The sequence below is a fragment of the Drosophila albomicans genome, chromosome 3, assembly GCF_009650485.2.
Source record: "Drosophila albomicans strain 15112-1751.03 chromosome 3, ASM965048v2, whole genome shotgun sequence".
Classification (NCBI taxonomy): Eukaryota; Metazoa; Arthropoda; class Insecta; order Diptera; family Drosophilidae; genus Drosophila; species Drosophila albomicans.
Window position 1 is genome coordinate 39670170 of NC_047629.2, and position 18119 is coordinate 39688288.

The window sequence follows — 18119 nt, forward strand, 5'->3', positions numbered from 1 at the left end:
CAGACCGAAACTTTGGTTGAGGAGGCAGCCAGCAAAGCTAGCTTGCAGTTTGTGGGGGGAGACTTGGTTTCGGTTTCGGTTTCAGTTTCGGCCTTTTCAATTTAAAATGTAAATCAAGTGTGAAAAAAACACAAAATCTGCAGCGAAAGTGTTGCAATTGCAATTTGCTCGTTGCAACGTTTTTGACACTTTTTTGCTTTGGGGCTGTGTATTGATTTATTTTGATTGTTAATCAATTTGGCGCGCCCGTCCGCCGTTTGTTTCGTTGCTGTGTCGTTGTTGCACCTTCCAGCCTTGCAGTAATAGTTCAATGAAATTATAAATCAGTCGCTGTGCACAACATCGAGAGAGGGAGTAGCATAAAGGTTTTTTATCGTAGTGGATAAAGGAGAGAAGGTAATTCAAACCAAGAAAGAATGCAAGTGACACACTTTTGTGCTGGCAAGCTGGCAGCTCATTTGTCAGCAGGAAGCTGCAACTGTTGCCGCCACCAAAAGAAAAAATGCATATAAAAAAAGGTTGTGCCACAATTTGCGCATGCGCACGCAAATTACGCGCCATAAATCATGCAACGAGCGCAGTTTTGTTCAGCTTTATACTTTGTTTTATGGGTTGGTAGGAGGAGGTAGGAGTAGCCGCAACTGTCACCGTCACTGATTGCCGCAGTCGCAGTCGGAGTCGAAGTTTCTGCGGTTGCAGTTGAAGATTAGCAAGAAGCGATAAACACACATAAACTCATATAAATTGCAAAGAAAGTGGATGTGGACATTGGTTCATTCGATTGCTTCTCCAACTCGCACGACACACACGATTCGAGCTTTGGTCGCGTGCGTATGCAATTACCAGATACAGCAGCAGCAGCAGCAGCGGCAAACAGCAAAGTTGCCGCAAAAGTGGCAAAGTTGCATGTATGCTAGTTTGACATTTGTCTGCCTGACCCTGACCCACAAAAGTCAGTGCAACAATCTGGCAGCACAAGTTCACAATCTTAAATTGAAATTGAAAGAGAAAAGAAAAGTCAGCGGTGCAGCACGTCAATCACTTTGGCACTTTTGTTTACCACCATCCATTTGCCAGTTGCAGTTGCAGCCTCGCAACAGTGGCAGCAACAACAGCGACGACGATTCCTCTGTCGGTCTCTGTGGCATGCAAAGCAGCGGAAAAAACTGTTGTACACTTCTGCTATTCGCTTGGCTGCCCCAAAAGTGCCCCCAAGGTTAGCGGCGTAAACAAACGGGCAAAAAACAGCAAATGGAACGAAATAAAGTGAGGCGACTCGCCTCGGTTCGCCGCTGTCCACAAGACAAAACTAAACAACATGCCACAGTCAACAATCGTTCAACTTAGACTAGAGATGAGCAAAGAATATGCCAAGCTAGCATATGGAAGGATATAATGCGTACGTAATGTTTGAAAGGGATCTGTTTGAGAGATCTGTTTCATAGATTTAGCATAATTTCACTTTTCTTAGGAACTCAGTTAAGTGAATTGTGATGGCACCAAAGTTCGTTTATGTTGGCAATATAGAATGATATCATAAATTTAAGATAATCATATAAGGATCCTATTTACTTCACTTTATGTGAACTATCAACAAAATTGTTCATAAGAGAATCTCAAATTTAGCAAATTTTTTCTATGAATGATAGTATAGTTAAGATAGAATATTTAATACATATATTGAAATTGTGTTTGTGAATACGTATTTCATAATACAGAACTTAATATCAAGTAAAGACATGTTTGTTGTCTAAAAAAAATTTGAAAAAATTTGGAAAAACTCACAATTCGATCTTCAGTAAGATTTTAATAAAAATAATTCTTAATGATGAACATTAAGAATGTATTTTTTGGGATAAAGTACTTACTAATATCGATTACGGCCTATACAAAGGCATTTGTTACTAGGACTATTATTTACTTATCTATTTAATGCTACATGAGTTCATGAGTTCAAATCCATAAGTTCAAATCTGCCTCCTCTTATCTAATCCTTTTATGAATTGCTTAGATTACTCAACAATCGAACTACGCGTCAAAGTTATTCATCTATAGAAACTGCAAACTTCTTTCAATAACTGGTTGAGAACTTTGCATAAAACTGCGATACAACTAATAATAGCCTGGCATTGACAGCTCGCACTTGGCACAGTTCATAGCTCTCACGATGCGTCACGGTGTCGTCTCTAGGCCCAAGGGGCAACCCATCGGCGCTGGCTTTGTTCTTTCTTGAATGCCAAACCCGAAACGTCACTCCAAAAAAGAAAGAGAAAAAAAGTAGAAAAAATTAATAATAATAAGAATACAAAAAAAAAAGGAAAATCAACAGCACACTCAACTCAAACTCAAACTCGGACTCGAAGTCGAGCTCGCGCTTGATTTGATTTTTATTTTATTTATATTTATATATTTTTTTCTTTTTTGAGAGAGCGCCGCCGCTTCGCCGTTGGCTTTTTGACAGCCGCTTGGCATGTTCATTTTTATGAGACTGAAGAAACTGAAGACTCGTCTACGCTTCTTCTGGCGTCATCATCGCCGAGTGCATTCTTAGAAGCGTATCCATAGCGTATCCCATTTTGCTGATTCGTTCTAAGACTTTGCGGTATTTCTGACGCTGATTGAAACCAAGTTGTTCTCTGCTCTGCTCTGCTCTGTTCTGTTCTGTTTTTTTCAGCTGTTTTTTCGTAGGGCGTGTTGCAGGCATCTTTTCTGATTACAAATTGAATTTTATTCGTTTTGGCTTTCGCAGTGCATTGATTTATGATATTTCTACAAAAAAAAAATCATCATCTGTGGCTCTTCTACGATTCCCGTTCCCGATTTTTAATTAAGAGTGTGAAATGGCTGGCAGCATTTTTGATTTATGCTGCACAAGTTCTTCTTGCCACACTCAATTGTAACTCTAACTATATATCTTGGCAGATATATAATTAAAACTGGAGAAAAAAAAAACTGAATTTAAGCAATCAAACTAGAAACGTCGCAGTGGGAATTGGAAGTTGCTGCAGTTGGAAGTTGGTGGCAGCTTTCCCTTTGCTCAATTGGCGAGCTCAGTTAATGCAGATCTTGTCGCTTGGGCCTTGGACATTGCGTGCGATTGCATTACGAGTGAAATTTGCCTGGGCCATCGACTTGGCTTTTCTTTCACTCGCGATCTCGAGACATCGATAACCTTTTTTGCTTAGCTTTTGTTGCCATCTAAAACTGACATCATCAAAAACCAAAAAAAATTGAGAAAACACTGGCAAATTTAATACTGCGTTTGCGTTTGACTTTTGCTTTTTGGTTTTGATTACATAAATTTGGCCGCTCCATTTGCATCTTCAAACGCAGGCAGCGAAAAGTGTGTCAGCAGCAGCAGCAGCAAATGGAGTTCGAATGGTATGGAGAACTTGCCACATGTCTGTAATTACAATAACTGCAACTTCAACTGCAACTTTGACTTCAGACTTCGGACTCGCAACTGGCATCAATGCAAATAATGCAGAATGTGTTGGAAACCTGTCGCTTTTAATTAAAGGCCCCGCGAGTTGATTTTGCCGCCGGACTAAGTAACTTTTCATGTTTCAAGTTATGCGCACAATTTTAAGCGAATGCTACGCCTACAACAACAATAACAACAACGACAAAAGTAACAACAACATTTTCAGCTGCGACAACAACAATATAAATAACTTTTGCATTTAGTCATAACTGCATTTAAAATGTTATTGTTGCTTGAGTGTTGTTTTTTTCTTTTTACATATTCATTTAATGTTTATTTGTGTTGATTTTTCTTGATCCCATACTGTGTATGCAAAAAAAAGAAAAATGGAAGCAGGCGCTAACTCAATCGAATGTTTTCAGTTTCCCGAGCCCAAGGTACGACCCACTTCTGTCATGTTGCACGATAAATACTTTGAGATTTATTGTTTGCCACAGTGGCAGCTATAATTACAATTTATTCCCCTTTGGGCAACCAACAAATAATGCTAGCAAACTAACAACAACAACTTGTGCAACAATCAAGCTGAGCCAAGTTCAAAGCATGTTTGAGGAAGCTGTCGCCAAAGACAAAGACCATACAAATTGCCAAAGGAAGCTGTCTGTCTCTTTATCTCTCTGTCTGCTTACCTGCCTCACAATTGCCATTATTCTTTGGCGACCACTCAAAGTGTATACCAAATAGACCTACGACACCATTTACAAGCCTCTCCTAGCACAAAACATATGACGAAATTCTTATACTCTGGAAATTGCAGCCAAAAAATCCCTAGAAATGTTTAGAGCAAGAAATAATTCAGTGAAATCTTTGAGTTATATTTTTCAAGATGTGTATCTAAACTTTTAATTGGTTTGTGCAATATTTCGATTTTTTAAGGCACCTAATGTAACATAGTAATAGAAATTCTTTCTAAAGAAATTCTTTTTCAAGTCAACAGACTCTGTTTAAAAAAATTAATATAATATTTTAATGTTTATAATACAAAGTCTTTAGAGTATTTTAAAATATATTCATTTAATTTTATTTGCAGCTTTATTTGTGTTTAAGTAATATAAAACAATAAACAGAACTCCAAATTTAATAACTTAAAAATATATATGCAATTCCATGCTGAGAATTGCATTACTTAGTAAATGTAACTGTTAAATTTAAGAAAAATTAAACGTAAACGAAAAAAAAAAAAGTTCTAAAATCAAGAATAAAATCTGGAATCAAGATTATTTGATGACAAAGTTGCACCAATGAACCGAGGACCAACGAGAACAAAATTATTTTTAAAAATCGAATAGTTATATATAATACAATTTATATTCTTAACATTCAATTGTTAGCATTGGTCTAATTACGAAAATATAAATTTTAAAGTTATAAATTTTGAATTAGAACTCCCTGATTTTTGAACGATAAACTACTAATATTTAATTTATATAATGTCAAATTATGACATCAATTTAAAAATATTTTTAATGAAAATATTCGATGGGTTATAACTTTAAAAATATTTTAAATTGCTTACCTTTAAATAAAGTTCAAATTCCTTTTATTCAATTTAATTTTAAACAAGCAATTAATTGCCATATTGGAGTTTCCAAAGTTATATACTTCAACTTTAATTCGCTTCATATTTTTTGCATATATTTTAATACAATAAACTAATAGATTAATCAATAATCAGATCGCAATAGATTGAAATAGCAAATCACTTGCCATTTCTTTGGCACTTTCCCGTAGTCACAAGCATGCCAAGCATTTGGTAATAACCTTTGGCAAGGGTAGAGCATCAATCAACTTTCGCATACCATTTGGACTCGCACACACATTACATCATGTGAGTGTCTGATGGGAAGTCAGAGACGGAATCTCGAAGCACTTGGGTGCCATTGTTGAGCACATAATTAAGCGCCGCTTAGCTTATGTAATTAACGTCGAACACAACTACAGACAAAGACACATCACACACAAACAAGAGCCAAAGAGTTTTGAGGTCTAATGAACCTCGGCAATGGGCTTTTGGCTTTTTGGCCAGCTGCGTGAGCTGATTTATATGCGAGTTGTTGAGTGTGTTTTCGAATCGACCAAATAATGTTTTGTCACCGTGTCTCCGTCCACAATTCGATCGCGCACTTAAGCTTCGTTTTTCTTTTTTTTTTGTCATATACGCAGGCTCTCCAATGGGGAGCACTCATATTTGTATTCGCAGTCGAGGCTAGTTTGAATCTGAGATGAAGTCGCAGATGGAGATGACGATGGCGATGAAGTTGGAGATTGAGATGGAGCTGAAGTTGGAGTCGCAGTCGGAGTGGAACATGTGACATAAGTTGCCGGGTGTATTGCCATGATATATGAATATGACAAAGCGACATGGACAACTTTATTGGCTCATGAAAAGCGCTGTCACTGCCTGACTGACATAAATCACGCGCAAAACAGAAACGACTGTAAAAAAATAAAAGCCAACGCAGGCCAAGTATACCAACTCCAATCGACGGCCGTCGATCGCATAGATCGAACAAATACAAATACAAAAATAATAACTAAACAAACCAAAAGCAAACAAGAAACCAACAAAAAATAAATCAAAAATCAATTTTCTTAAATGTTGAGCGACTAAAAAGAACAATCACAGCATGGCAATCGCAACTATCATCCAACATGAAGATCTCGACCTAGCTCAAAGAGTTAATGTGAGTGGGTCGCACCAACTGCAATCAAGAAGCACACAGACGACAGCATAGAGTAGTTTTAAAAAGAAATATATAAATAAACAAACCTTGCCTGAAGATAAGGTCAAATAGTATAGAGAAGCAGAGACGTTAAATGAAAACTTTAAAAGCTAATTGCCAAATAATAAAATTCTACCTGACTCTTTAATTGACCCTTTGAAATAATTTATCGATTATTATTATTTTATTATTATTATTTTCAAATATTATATCCTCTGAACGGAGTGAATTTTTACTGTAATAACATTGACCATGCAAATTTGAAATTTAGAAGAAGAGTATTACATTATTCGGCTTAAATTGAATATTTCTCATCTAAGATTCATACATTGATAACATGTAGAATTTTTTAATTTCCAAGGCATACTTGTAGAGCGACAAGAACAAACATAAAATTCTCAAAATTGATAATTTTAGAATCTTAGAAAAATCATTCAAGATAGAAATCTTCTCTAAAGTGTTTTCTTTCTTAATTGTTTGAGTTATTAACAGTATTAAAAATATATCATTCGTAAAGTTTTCTGCTAATATAAATCATTGGTAATTTTTATACAAATAGTAATGACGGCGGTTCTGGTTTAATTTCCATACAATAGTTATTAATTAATTCGCTCCTATTACGTAAGATTTTAAGGTAGCTTTTGAGTATATAAGAGCAGTAGCTCTGTAGAATGGTTTAAAGTTGGAAACGGAAAATCAAACCAGCAAGATGACTTTTAAACTCTCGATCGTTGTAGCCTTGGCCATTCCTCTGTTTGTAGCAGCTCCATGTCCATCCCGATGGCCCGGTCTTGTATGTGGAATTTAATATTCGTAGTCAACTGGAAGACATTAATAAATATTGCTTGAAAATATTCTGAAATATACCGAACATATACCGAACATGTTTTTGTTATTTACTAATACCTTTAAAATGTATACCAAATTCATACACAGGAAAATTCTGAAATATACCAAAATGTATATTTGTTATATTTTCTCTAAAGTGTTTTCCAATATTAAAAACTTTTTTTCACGAACATCCGAACTCAAATTTGTATTCTACTTTCAGAAAGTATTTTTTTCTCTCTGAACAAAATACTTTATCACCAATCACATATTAATTATTTAATTTAAATTGATAAATGATTACTGAATACACTTGAATACTTGTCCTTAATGTAAATACATATGAATCATATATCAACATGCACTTCAAAGAATTTTGTAAGCCTACTCTGCATAAATTTCACTAAATCAAGTATCCAATGTCCTTGCCTATTCATTAAAATATGAAATCTGAGTATTTACACTTGGGGAAATACCCATTAAAAGTCAAGTTTATTATTTGTGGTTTTCTATGTCATGAAATGACGTGTCTAGGTCAAAATGAGGCTTATACACGCATTTTCCAACTACTTTTACAAAATTAAACTCAAAACGTAATATAGAAAATATAAAGAAGATTTCGTCATAGTTTTAGCAATAAAAACTTATCATTAAAATCAGCAGAATTTTAGCAGCAAGAAGACAATATTCTGGTGTTATCCTAAAGTAAAAACTAACAACAAGTGATAGAACCTACATGTGAAAGGAATTTAAAATAGCACGCCATCTAGCGGCGAAATTTGAAGCGTAGTCAGACACGCCATCTAGACACGCTACAAGTAAAGAACGAATACACTCAAAGTACTCAAAGTACGAATGTGAGTACTCATATTTAGCCTATTTAGCCATTTCGTTTTTTTCTTGTACCTTGTTTTGGAGCAACAGAAGTGAAACCCTTTTAGCCTATAAAATGTGCGCCCAACGCGCATGACCTCAGCAATTGTTTTGGGGCTGGGAGTTTGAAGTGCAAACGCACATAAAGCAACACTCAAATGTGGCCGAGGTCCTGTTGCGTGTAAAAGAGCAGCAACAACAATAACAATAACGAGTGCTCATTGTGTATGCAAGTATAGTAGTTTGTAATTGTTGTTCGCTGTACGTTCTTCTTTGGTGTTGTGCTAGCCATAGCTAAATGACCAAGAGCTGGACTGTTGGACTGCTACTGGCTAACTGACCCTCTGCTTGTGTTCTTTGCTTTTGGGTCAGTTCAGTTGCGTTGAGTTCGCGAGCAAAGGCGGGCGCGTTCTATTCTATTCTTCATATTTGCAATTGTGTGTTTGCTTCATTGTTTTTGTGTTATACACAAAACACTTTCGATTCGATTCGATATGATTTAGAGTTGTTGTGTTTAAAAACTCCCTCTGAACTGACCTGGCCTATATATAGAGTCAGACGCCACAATTGTACGTTGTTTTGTATGTTCGCCATGGGCTGCGCCAGCAGCACTCCAATGGTGGCAACCGCAGGCAGTGAAATGCTAAAAGCCGCCACACATGTGGCTGGCGATGCCAAGCAAAAAGGAGAAGCCGCACTCGAAGGTGTGTGTGTGTGTGTGTGTGTGTAACAGTGTTTGTGTTTGACATTTAAAAGCGCATTTGTCATAAGCAAATAAAAAATACAAAAAAACCCATTGCAATTGTGCGCCCCAAAAGTGTGCTATACTTGGCGTATACTTAATGTGCTCGCAGTGCGTGACAGCAAATCAATCAAGATGTATAATCATTACACTAACTAAATTCACTTGCCAGCGACCTTCGACCCTTAAATGGCAACAATATTATTACCCAGCAGTTTATTGAACTGCCTCCAACCAAACAAGCAAAAAATCAAATGGCAGGCAAAGCAGAAATAATGCCACATCATAAAGGACAATTGATTAGCACAGCCTGCTGTGTGTGCTCCTCGTGTATTTCCTTGATTTCATTTTATGAGCAGTTCATGGTCTTTATATATGTGTGTATATTATAATTTATTATATTGTACACTCGCACACATATATTACACGCATAGATTTTCTCTTTTTTTCATTATTAAAAGCATATGCAGAGAAACGAGTTTATTGCGTGACTGACCGACTGAACTGCTGCTCTACTTAATTGAAGCCCTGATTTTATTTTAAATAATATACCATATTTACATACTCTTTATAAGCAGCATGTTTTTGCATTGATTGATTCATTTTCTATTTGCGAATTACTCAAAGAAATTTCCCCCATTTAGTCAACTCTTTTTTAGGAGTTACTTTCTTACGAAACTGACTCAATTGAAAAACTAATTATCCAACATGATTTTTTGTTTAGAGCTCGAGGCGAATAGATACAAATTGTGGAAGCTATAAAAGAAAATATAATATATGAAAAAAGGGTACATTTTGAACCATTTGGTATATTTTGAACGTGATAGTATATTTAAATACCATATATAAACATCGATGTATTTTAGTATTTTTTTTGTATATAATTGTTTGATTAGATTTACTAAATGTGCAATATGTTACTCAACTTCAGTCTTTTTTCATTTATTAACAGTACACAATATATTGTAAAACCAAAAACATATTATTCGCAAAGTGTTATATAATAGTATTTTCATCGGTTCCGGTTTCTATACATTAGCTATAAATTAATACGCTTCTATTACGAAAGACATTGTGTGGGCTTGAGGGTATATAAGAGCAGTTGTTCTGTGCAATAGTTTAAAATTGAAGACGAAAAATCAAAGCATCAAGATGACTTTTAAACTCTCTATCATTGTAGCCTTGGCCGTTCCGCTGTTCGTAACAGCTCCATGCCCAGCGGGACTTGTTTGTGTTGGACGTTAATATTCGTAGTAAACTAAAAGATATAAATAAATATAGCTTGAAAATATACTGAAAAACACACATCATTTGATTTACCAATATTGTGTAAATTCATTTGGTTGCGATCAAAGTTATTAAAAAAATACTTTTGTATGGTCAAAAACACCCACTTACTAGGGGTCTTAGTTGATTTAGCTGACAATCCGGAATATTTTGCACTCTGTGATATGATTTGAATATAGTACTATGTTAATATACCGAATGTAGCCTTTGGTATATTTTTGAATAATACCGCTAAATTTTTTGTGAACATAAATCATTTGTAATTATTATAAAAATAGTAATGACATCGGTCCTGGTTTACATTTCCATACAATAGTTATTAATTAATTTGCTCCTATTACGTAAGATTTTAAGATAGCTTTTGAGTACATAAGAGCAGTTGTTCAGTAGATTGATTTAAAGTTAGAAACGGAAAATCAAAGCAACAAGATGACTTTTAAACTCTCGATCGTTGAAGCCTTGGCCATTCCGTTGTTTAGCCGGACGTATTTGTCGCCGTTAATGTTCGTAGTCAACTGGAAAACATAAATAAATATTGCTTGAAAATATACTGAAATATACCGAACATATGATTTGATATACTAACATCTTTAAACATTATAAATCCAAATTATGTTCCTGATCTTTAGATTTTCTTTTTTCTTTAATTAACAGACCACAATATTTTGGTATGTAGTATGTTACAATAATAACTATATTCTTTGTGATTCCTGTAAATTGGTTGCGGACAGATATTGTGGAAGTTATTAAAGAAATACTTTTGTATGGTCAAAAACGCCTAGGGGTCTTAGTTGCTTTGGCCGACAATCTGGTATATTTTTGCACTCTATTTTTTATATATTTTGAATATAGTACTATATAAACATACCTAATACAGCCTTTGGTGTACTTTCAATATTTTTGCGGTATATTAATTTGGTATATTTTAAGAATAATACCGCACTGTTTTGCTCTTATTCAAAATGGGTATTTCACAGTTTGTTTATTTGAATTATTAACAGTAACATAATCATTGGTAATTATTATACAAATAGTAATGACATCGGTTCTGGTTTAATTTCTATACAATAGTTATTAATTAATTCGCTCCTATTACGTAAGATTATGAGATAGCTTTTGAGTATATAAGAGCAGTAGTTCTGTAGAATGTTTTAAAGTTGGAAACGGAAAATCAAACCAGTAAGATGACTTTTAAACTCTCGATCTTTGTAGCCTTGGCCATTCCGTTGTTTGCAACTCGATGTCCAGACGGACATATTTGTCCGTTCAACAGGAAGACATAAATAAATATTGCTTGAAAATGAACTGAAATATACCGAACATATGATTTAATATACTAACATCTTTAAAAATTATAAATCCCAATTATGTTCCTGAGCCTTAGATTTTCTATCTTCTTTTATTAACAGACCACAATATTTTAGTATGTATATAGTATGTTACAATAATAACTATATTCTTTGTGATTCCTGTAAATTGGTTGCGGACAGATAAAAATTTTGGAAGTTATTAAAGAAATAGTTTTGTATGGTCAAAAACGCCTACTTACTAGGGGACTTAGTTGCTTTGGCCGACAATCTGGTATATTTTTGCACTCTATTTTTTATATATTTTGAATATAGTACTATATAAATAAATCTAATACAGCCTTTGGTGTACTTTCAATATTTTTGCGGTATATTAATTTGGTATATTTTAAGAATAATACCGCACTGTTTTGCTCTTATTCAAAATGGGTATTTCACAGTTTGTTTATTTGAATTATTAACAGTAACATAATCATTGGTAATTATTATACAAATAGTAATGACATCGGTTCTGGTTTAATTTCTATACAATAGTTATTAATTAATTCGCTCCTATTACGTAAGATTATGAGATAGCTTTTGAGTATATAAGAGCAGTAGTTCTGTAGAATGGTTTTAAGTTGGAAACGGAAAATCAAACCAGCAAGATGACTTTTAAACTCTCGATCGTTGTAGCCTTGGTCATTCCATTGTTTGCTCTATCTCCTTGTCCAGCCAAATGGCCCGTTGTATGTTCACCTTAATATTTGTAGTCAACAGAAAAATATAAATAAATATCGAATGAAAATGTAATGAAATATTCCGAACATATACCGAACATGCTTTTCTTTATTTACTATTACCTTTAAAATTTATACTAAATTCATACACAGAAAAAAGCTGAAATACACAAAAATTAATATTTGTTATATTTTCTCTAAAGTGATTTCTTTCTTAATTGTTTGAGTTATTAACAGTATCAAAAATATATAATCCGCAAAGTTTTTTGTCAACATAAATCATTGGTAATTATTATACAAATAGTAATGACAGCGGTTCTGTTTTAATTTACATACAATAGTTATTAATAAATTCGCTCCTATTACTTAAGATTATGAGATAGCTTTTGAGTATATAAGAGTAGTAGTTCTGTAGAATGGTTTAAAGTTGGAAACGGAAAATCAAACCAGCAAGATGACTTTTAAACTCTTGATCGTTGTAGCCTTGGCCATTCCGCTGTTTGTAGCAGCTCCATGTCCATACAAATTTCCCCATGGGGTATGTCGACCTTAATATTCGTAGTCAACTGGAAGACATAAATAAATATTTCTTGAAAATATTCTGAAATATACCGAACATACAAGTAAAGAAAATGTTTTTTTATTTACTAATACCTTTAAAATTGATACTTAATTCATACACAGAAAAAATCTGAAATACACAAAAATGTATATTTGTTATATCTATCTAATACTAGATTAGATTTATACCATAGAGTAGGAAATATACGATTTATACTTTATGGATTTGAAGATGCTTTTTTCTGACTGTTTTATAGATTTGTTGTTGACACAAAGTTATAATACCCTTCTCCTTCGTGGATATGGGGTATATAAAGATGACAGCCATCTTTGGTCAAGAGAATATTTTGCTGGCAAATTAAAATTTCATCAAAATGTAAATATAAATCGGATATTTCTATTATTTATTTTGTATTATTTATTATTTATAAAATAATATTTACTTTATGGAATTTTGTTTGTATTTCCCTAATAATAATACTTTCTTTCACAAATAAGATATTAATAGCTTCATGTGCTTATTACTTAGTCAAAATTGTACCCACCCTACGCTTAAAGCAAATGGTTAATAACCTTTTCGTAATACACAAACATTTGTATTTATTTGTATCGATTGACTGAATAATTGACAGCGCAGGTTAACGACCTGACGATTGTGTCGGCAGTCGGCAGACTGTCGATCAATCAATGCAACCAATTAGTGATAATTTGTGTGTAAACAAATCGCTTTGTTGATTTCTTGCAGATGCGACACAAACGTTAAATGCGACCGTGGACACGGCCAAGGAAACGGTTAGCACAGCCGTGGCCGGCATAACAAATGAGCTGGGCAACGCATTCAAGGATGGCACCGAGGCACTCGACGACGCCAAGCACAAAGTGCTCGAGGGTCTCCACTTGGAGGAACCAGCAGGAGGAGGAGGTGGCGGCAAGCCAAGCGAAACGGAAGGACTCAGCACATCACGTGCCCCGACACCCGCACTCGATGCAGATGCGGACAGTCTGAAGACATCGACGCCCGAGCCGGAAATTGAACGAGCTCTGGCAAATGGCTCGGCGAATGAGGAAGAGGCGCCGCCAACGCCGAAGCCTTCGTTGCAGGAAATGGCCGAGCTGAGTGCTCAAGTGGATGCCATAGTGGCAACAGAAACAGCAGCAACAACAACAACAACCACTGCTGTTGCTGCTGCACCATCGTCGAATGTGGAGTAAGTAGGCATAGAAGCGAGAGCACCGCAATAATCCTCATTCAGCTAATTCTTCAGCATAATCCTTGTAGAGCCACTGAATCAAACGTAGAACTCGCTGCACCACCGCCAGATGTACCGTAGCTTTCTTTGTAGTTTATCGATCTTGAATTGAATCCTTTGTAGCTCGTCATAACGAAAGATATACTTGAATACTCGACTATTATATACTATTATACTTAATTTATCGCTGACTCTTTCTCTCTATTGTTTTTCCTCTCTACTTCCAACAATATGTAAATTGTAAATAAATAACTTTTATCTCTATGTAAATATCATATACTCTGCATTTATTATTATTATTATTATAATTATTGTTGTTGGCGAGCAAGGCAACTCGACTCGTTCGCCTAACCAAACTATCAAAGAAACAACAGCATCAAAAGCCTTGTACGTAGTATTGGTAATAATAACTCTCTTATGTAACAAAATATACTACACAATTAACTTAATATTCGGCATGTCGAAGCTTTTTAGTCAAACTCTTGCATAGCTAAGATCTAGAACAAATTGCGAAAATATTAAAGACATCGGATCTGGTTCATTTTCTATTATTATACTTAGATGTTGTTAATTCTTACACAACTTTTAATGATATCAGTTCTGGTTTATTTTCTACAATTATGTTCACTAAACTTGTGGGTATATAAGAGCAGTTGTTCTGTACAATAACCTAAACCAAAAATCCAAGCAACTAGATGAAATTTACACTCTGGACCTTTGTAGCCCTGGCCACTACGCTGATTGCTGCAGCCTGTCCACCCTTCGATAAGCGTTAATATTTGTAGTCGGAAATTGCTGCTTGCTGATGCAAATACAAGTTTAATGCAATAGAATTATTTTTTATTACTTATCAGCTAAAAATATCGCACTTAGTCCTTTTCCGAACTTATTAGCTTAAGTTGTGACATTTTTGTTTATATCCGCTACTCATACATAGGGTAGAACAAAAATCCAATAACAAGCTAGAATCAGGAATTTTATGATTAGATTAGGATACAAATTGTATAAGTTTTTCTATAAATAGAAAAATTTGATAGTTTAATTTTTATATATGTTTTTTTTTTGCCATCCTTCTGTATGGCAAATTACGCCTACTGTTATATACTCAACTGTAGGTTTCTTTCATGATGTTTATTTTTATTTTTTTGATGAAAAGTTTATTAGAATTCTGCTTTCAACCATGGCGACTTAAACTAGAGTAAGTGGTGTCTACAAAATATAACATATATTAAAATTAAATTATCAAATTTTTCTATTTATAAGATAGAATTCTACAAAGAGACATTTCTTTTGAATTCTCTATTTAGTTCGCTGTAAAACTTCCGAGCATTGCAAGAGTTTATCTAAAATCTAAAACACAACACTTAACACTAAAACATTTTTTCATGAATTACTAACTAACACATTTACATAAACACACACACACACTGCCAACCACACACTTAATTTGATACCTTTTGACCAAATTCGGAAAACCAAAGCCAACGTTGGTCTCGTCGCTCGGAGCCAGAAACAGAAACAGACGAAGAGCAGCGACGACCGAGCACCACAGAATGGGAAAAGCTGGCCGATCAGTTGGCCAAGAGTCGCAAATTCAAGCCCTACGAAAGTTTCGCACATAGCCAAAATCAATTCTCCGTGTATCAGGACTACACGAGTCTGCGCGATAAGCCAGGACACTACGATGGTCACTTCAGTGGCGGCAACTCACTCGAGACGAGCGCCTCGCAATCGCAATCGGATCTGTCCAGTGGGCATTTGACACCAGCGCCCACACGGCGAGGCCATCGGGATTATGCCAAGTTCGTTGGGTCCGAGCAGCCGGGAAGTGTGTCGCGTGCCAGTTCACGACTCTCGAATGTGGGCGGCAGAGCCTTTGACTTTAATCCGCAACGCGAACGCATTAATCTGCCCATTGCGAATGCTCGAAATGCTGTTGGCGGACGTTCGCTTTGGGCGCGAGGTCAACACGATGTGCTGCCCGAGGAGCCACCACAGTTGCGTAGAAGCAGCATGACAATTGGCCATAGTCAACCTTTAAGGGCGATGGAACGTAATCTAAATGTGGCCAGATCTACTTCGAATTTGACAAGTTCCTCATTGCAACGCCAGCATGAAGCAAAGAGCAAACACAAGTTGAGACAATCTATGGAAGATGTGTCAAAGAAATCATTTAATGGCAGTCGTAGAGTCAGTGAAGCAGTTGAGCAAAGCAAGCCACGAAAGTTTGCTGATAACGTCGACAGAAGTGACCCGATAAAGTCGCAACGCTTGCACAGCTCAAAGCCGATTAAACAACCCAAAGAATCGGAGAATCCTTTGCATGAGGCCTTCAAGTCCATGTTAATGGATTCAGCACGCGACATCAGTTCCACGGTGATGTTAGCCAAGCCCCTAAAGACCAACCAAGCCAAGCTGCACAGCCCGTCGCATGTCACAACGTGCAACAACAGCAACAGCCCAAGCAACAATAAAATGCCAACGCCTTTGGCCTCGCGTGCTTCAACTTTTATTGCAGAGACAACCGAAAGCCGCAGCTCACTTGTCAAATATGCCACGCCCATTGAAACGCCTCAACTGCAGACACCAACAAGACAGCAAACTGCCGCTTCGAGGGCTTCGGCTTCATCTGTCATCAATGCGCTGACAGTTTCCCCGCGGGCAGCGAGTAAAGAAAGTACCGCAACAACTATCGCAGGACATGCTAACCCCATAAGAGGAAGGACGAATGTGGAAGACAAGTCACAATCTCCGCCTGCCTCTCGTTCCGCTTCGCGTTTATCCTCGGCCAGCAGTGGCGAAGTGGTCATAAAACCTTTGAGTCATTTAAATACTCCCAGCGTTGTGTCCATCTCACCCGAGTCCTGTCAAGTTGTGATGACCGAGTACGAGGACAACGACTTGGAAGCTGCCTTAGCTCGTCTGGCGGATTGGCGAGGTTCAAGTGCCACATTGCATTCGCTGCGTTCTTCCAATCGCAATTCTCTCAACTCTGGCCACTTTGATTCGCGTCGAACTTCGCCTTGGTTGCGGCGACAGGCGGAGCACAACAGTCACAGCAAGGATCGCAGGACATTCTCTAGCTGTGGTATTGCTGAGTTGACGTCGCCCTCGAAAACAGCGCCGCTCGACAGGTGCGAAATTTGTTGCAACGAGATTACAATGAATTGAGTATACGTTATCAAGTATACGCAATGTTGGATATAATATGTTTAAGAAAATGTTATGTTATGTTTCTAATTTTATATTTAAAATATGGCATTTCACTTAACAATTTAAATTTTACATTTTGTATTTAAAATTTTAAACATTTTCTTTAAACATCACATTTTCCAAATATTATATGTTTTAAGCATTAACGAATTTTATATTTTTTCCTTTAACATATTTTACTATTATTTTACTATTATTTTATATTTCTACTTTTTATATTATCTTCAATAATCTAAATTTTCTATTTGATGACTAAAATATATTTGAATTTACTTGCAATGAATTTTACAGTTTTTTTTCCAATATTAGAATTTATTATTTAAATCACGAACATGAAATTTTATATATTTTTAAAGCCTTGCTTTGTTTATTTTTTCTTAAATTTTATTTGAGTTGCTTATCTTATATTTATATTTTCACATTTTACCATTTTTCATCTTACATTTTTTAATAACCATTTAAAATTTTACATTTCACATACATTAATAATATTTTTAAAATATTGGCTAGACATTTAAAATAAAAAATTTTGAATTCAATGTTTAATATTATTAATTAATTATTCATTTTCATCTATTTATTTATTTTAGATTTTAAAGCTTAAAAACTGCCTTTAGATGAAATAATTCGAAACAATTCGCTTAAAAGCTTCCAAAATTAAGTCAATTTTAATATTGCATTTGTAAGAAACTCTTATTAAACTGCTAAAATAAAAATCCCCAACGATTTGATTACCTCATTAAAAATTGTAATAACTTCATAGTATACAACTAAATATTTATGGAATGCAAGTATTGGTGCTAAGAAAAATATTAAGCTTAAGGACTCAAAATAAGTTTTCCTATATTGATCGATTGGAATTTAATATTTTATTAGCAATTTATTAAATAATATATAATGATTACTTTTGTGTTTATTATGTGAATTCAATTAACACCCCAAATAGATAACGATTAACCTTTAATAAGCGAATACTATAGACATGTTTGCTATGATCTGAGCCTAATTGATGACTTAATAGCAGAAAGAAAACAAAAATTGATTTGTTTATCAGTGCCGTTCACTCAATTATTCTGCCACTTTGCGGGTTGTGGATGCTGGATGTTGTATGTTGCTGTGTGTTCGTTTTGTA

The 18119-nt window shown here is 35.2% G+C and overlaps 1 protein-coding gene and 1 long non-coding RNA gene across 2 annotated transcripts; one reads left to right on the forward strand and one right to left on the reverse strand.

The window, feature by feature from the left end:
• Positions 1 to 1829: 1829 nt before the first annotated feature.
• LOC117570947 (uncharacterized) lies at positions 1830 to 2475 on the reverse strand. Its single transcript, XR_007954849.1, has 2 exons — positions 2346 to 2475; positions 1830 to 2253 (listed from the first exon to the last, which is right to left on the reverse strand). It is a non-coding gene; the product is annotated as an uncharacterized LOC117570947 (long non-coding RNA).
• Positions 2476 to 8300: 5825 nt separating this feature from the next.
• On the forward strand, positions 8301 to 17031 carry LOC117570606 (uncharacterized). The gene is made up of 3 exons (XM_034252350.2): positions 8301 to 8612; positions 13270 to 13732; positions 15256 to 17031. Exons 1-3 carry the CDS (start codon positions 8492 to 8494, stop codon positions 16943 to 16945), a joined length of 2274 nt encoding a protein of 757 aa, XP_034108241.1. The 5' UTR covers positions 8301 to 8491; the 3' UTR covers positions 16946 to 17031.
• Positions 17032 to 18119: the final 1088 nt, after the last annotated feature.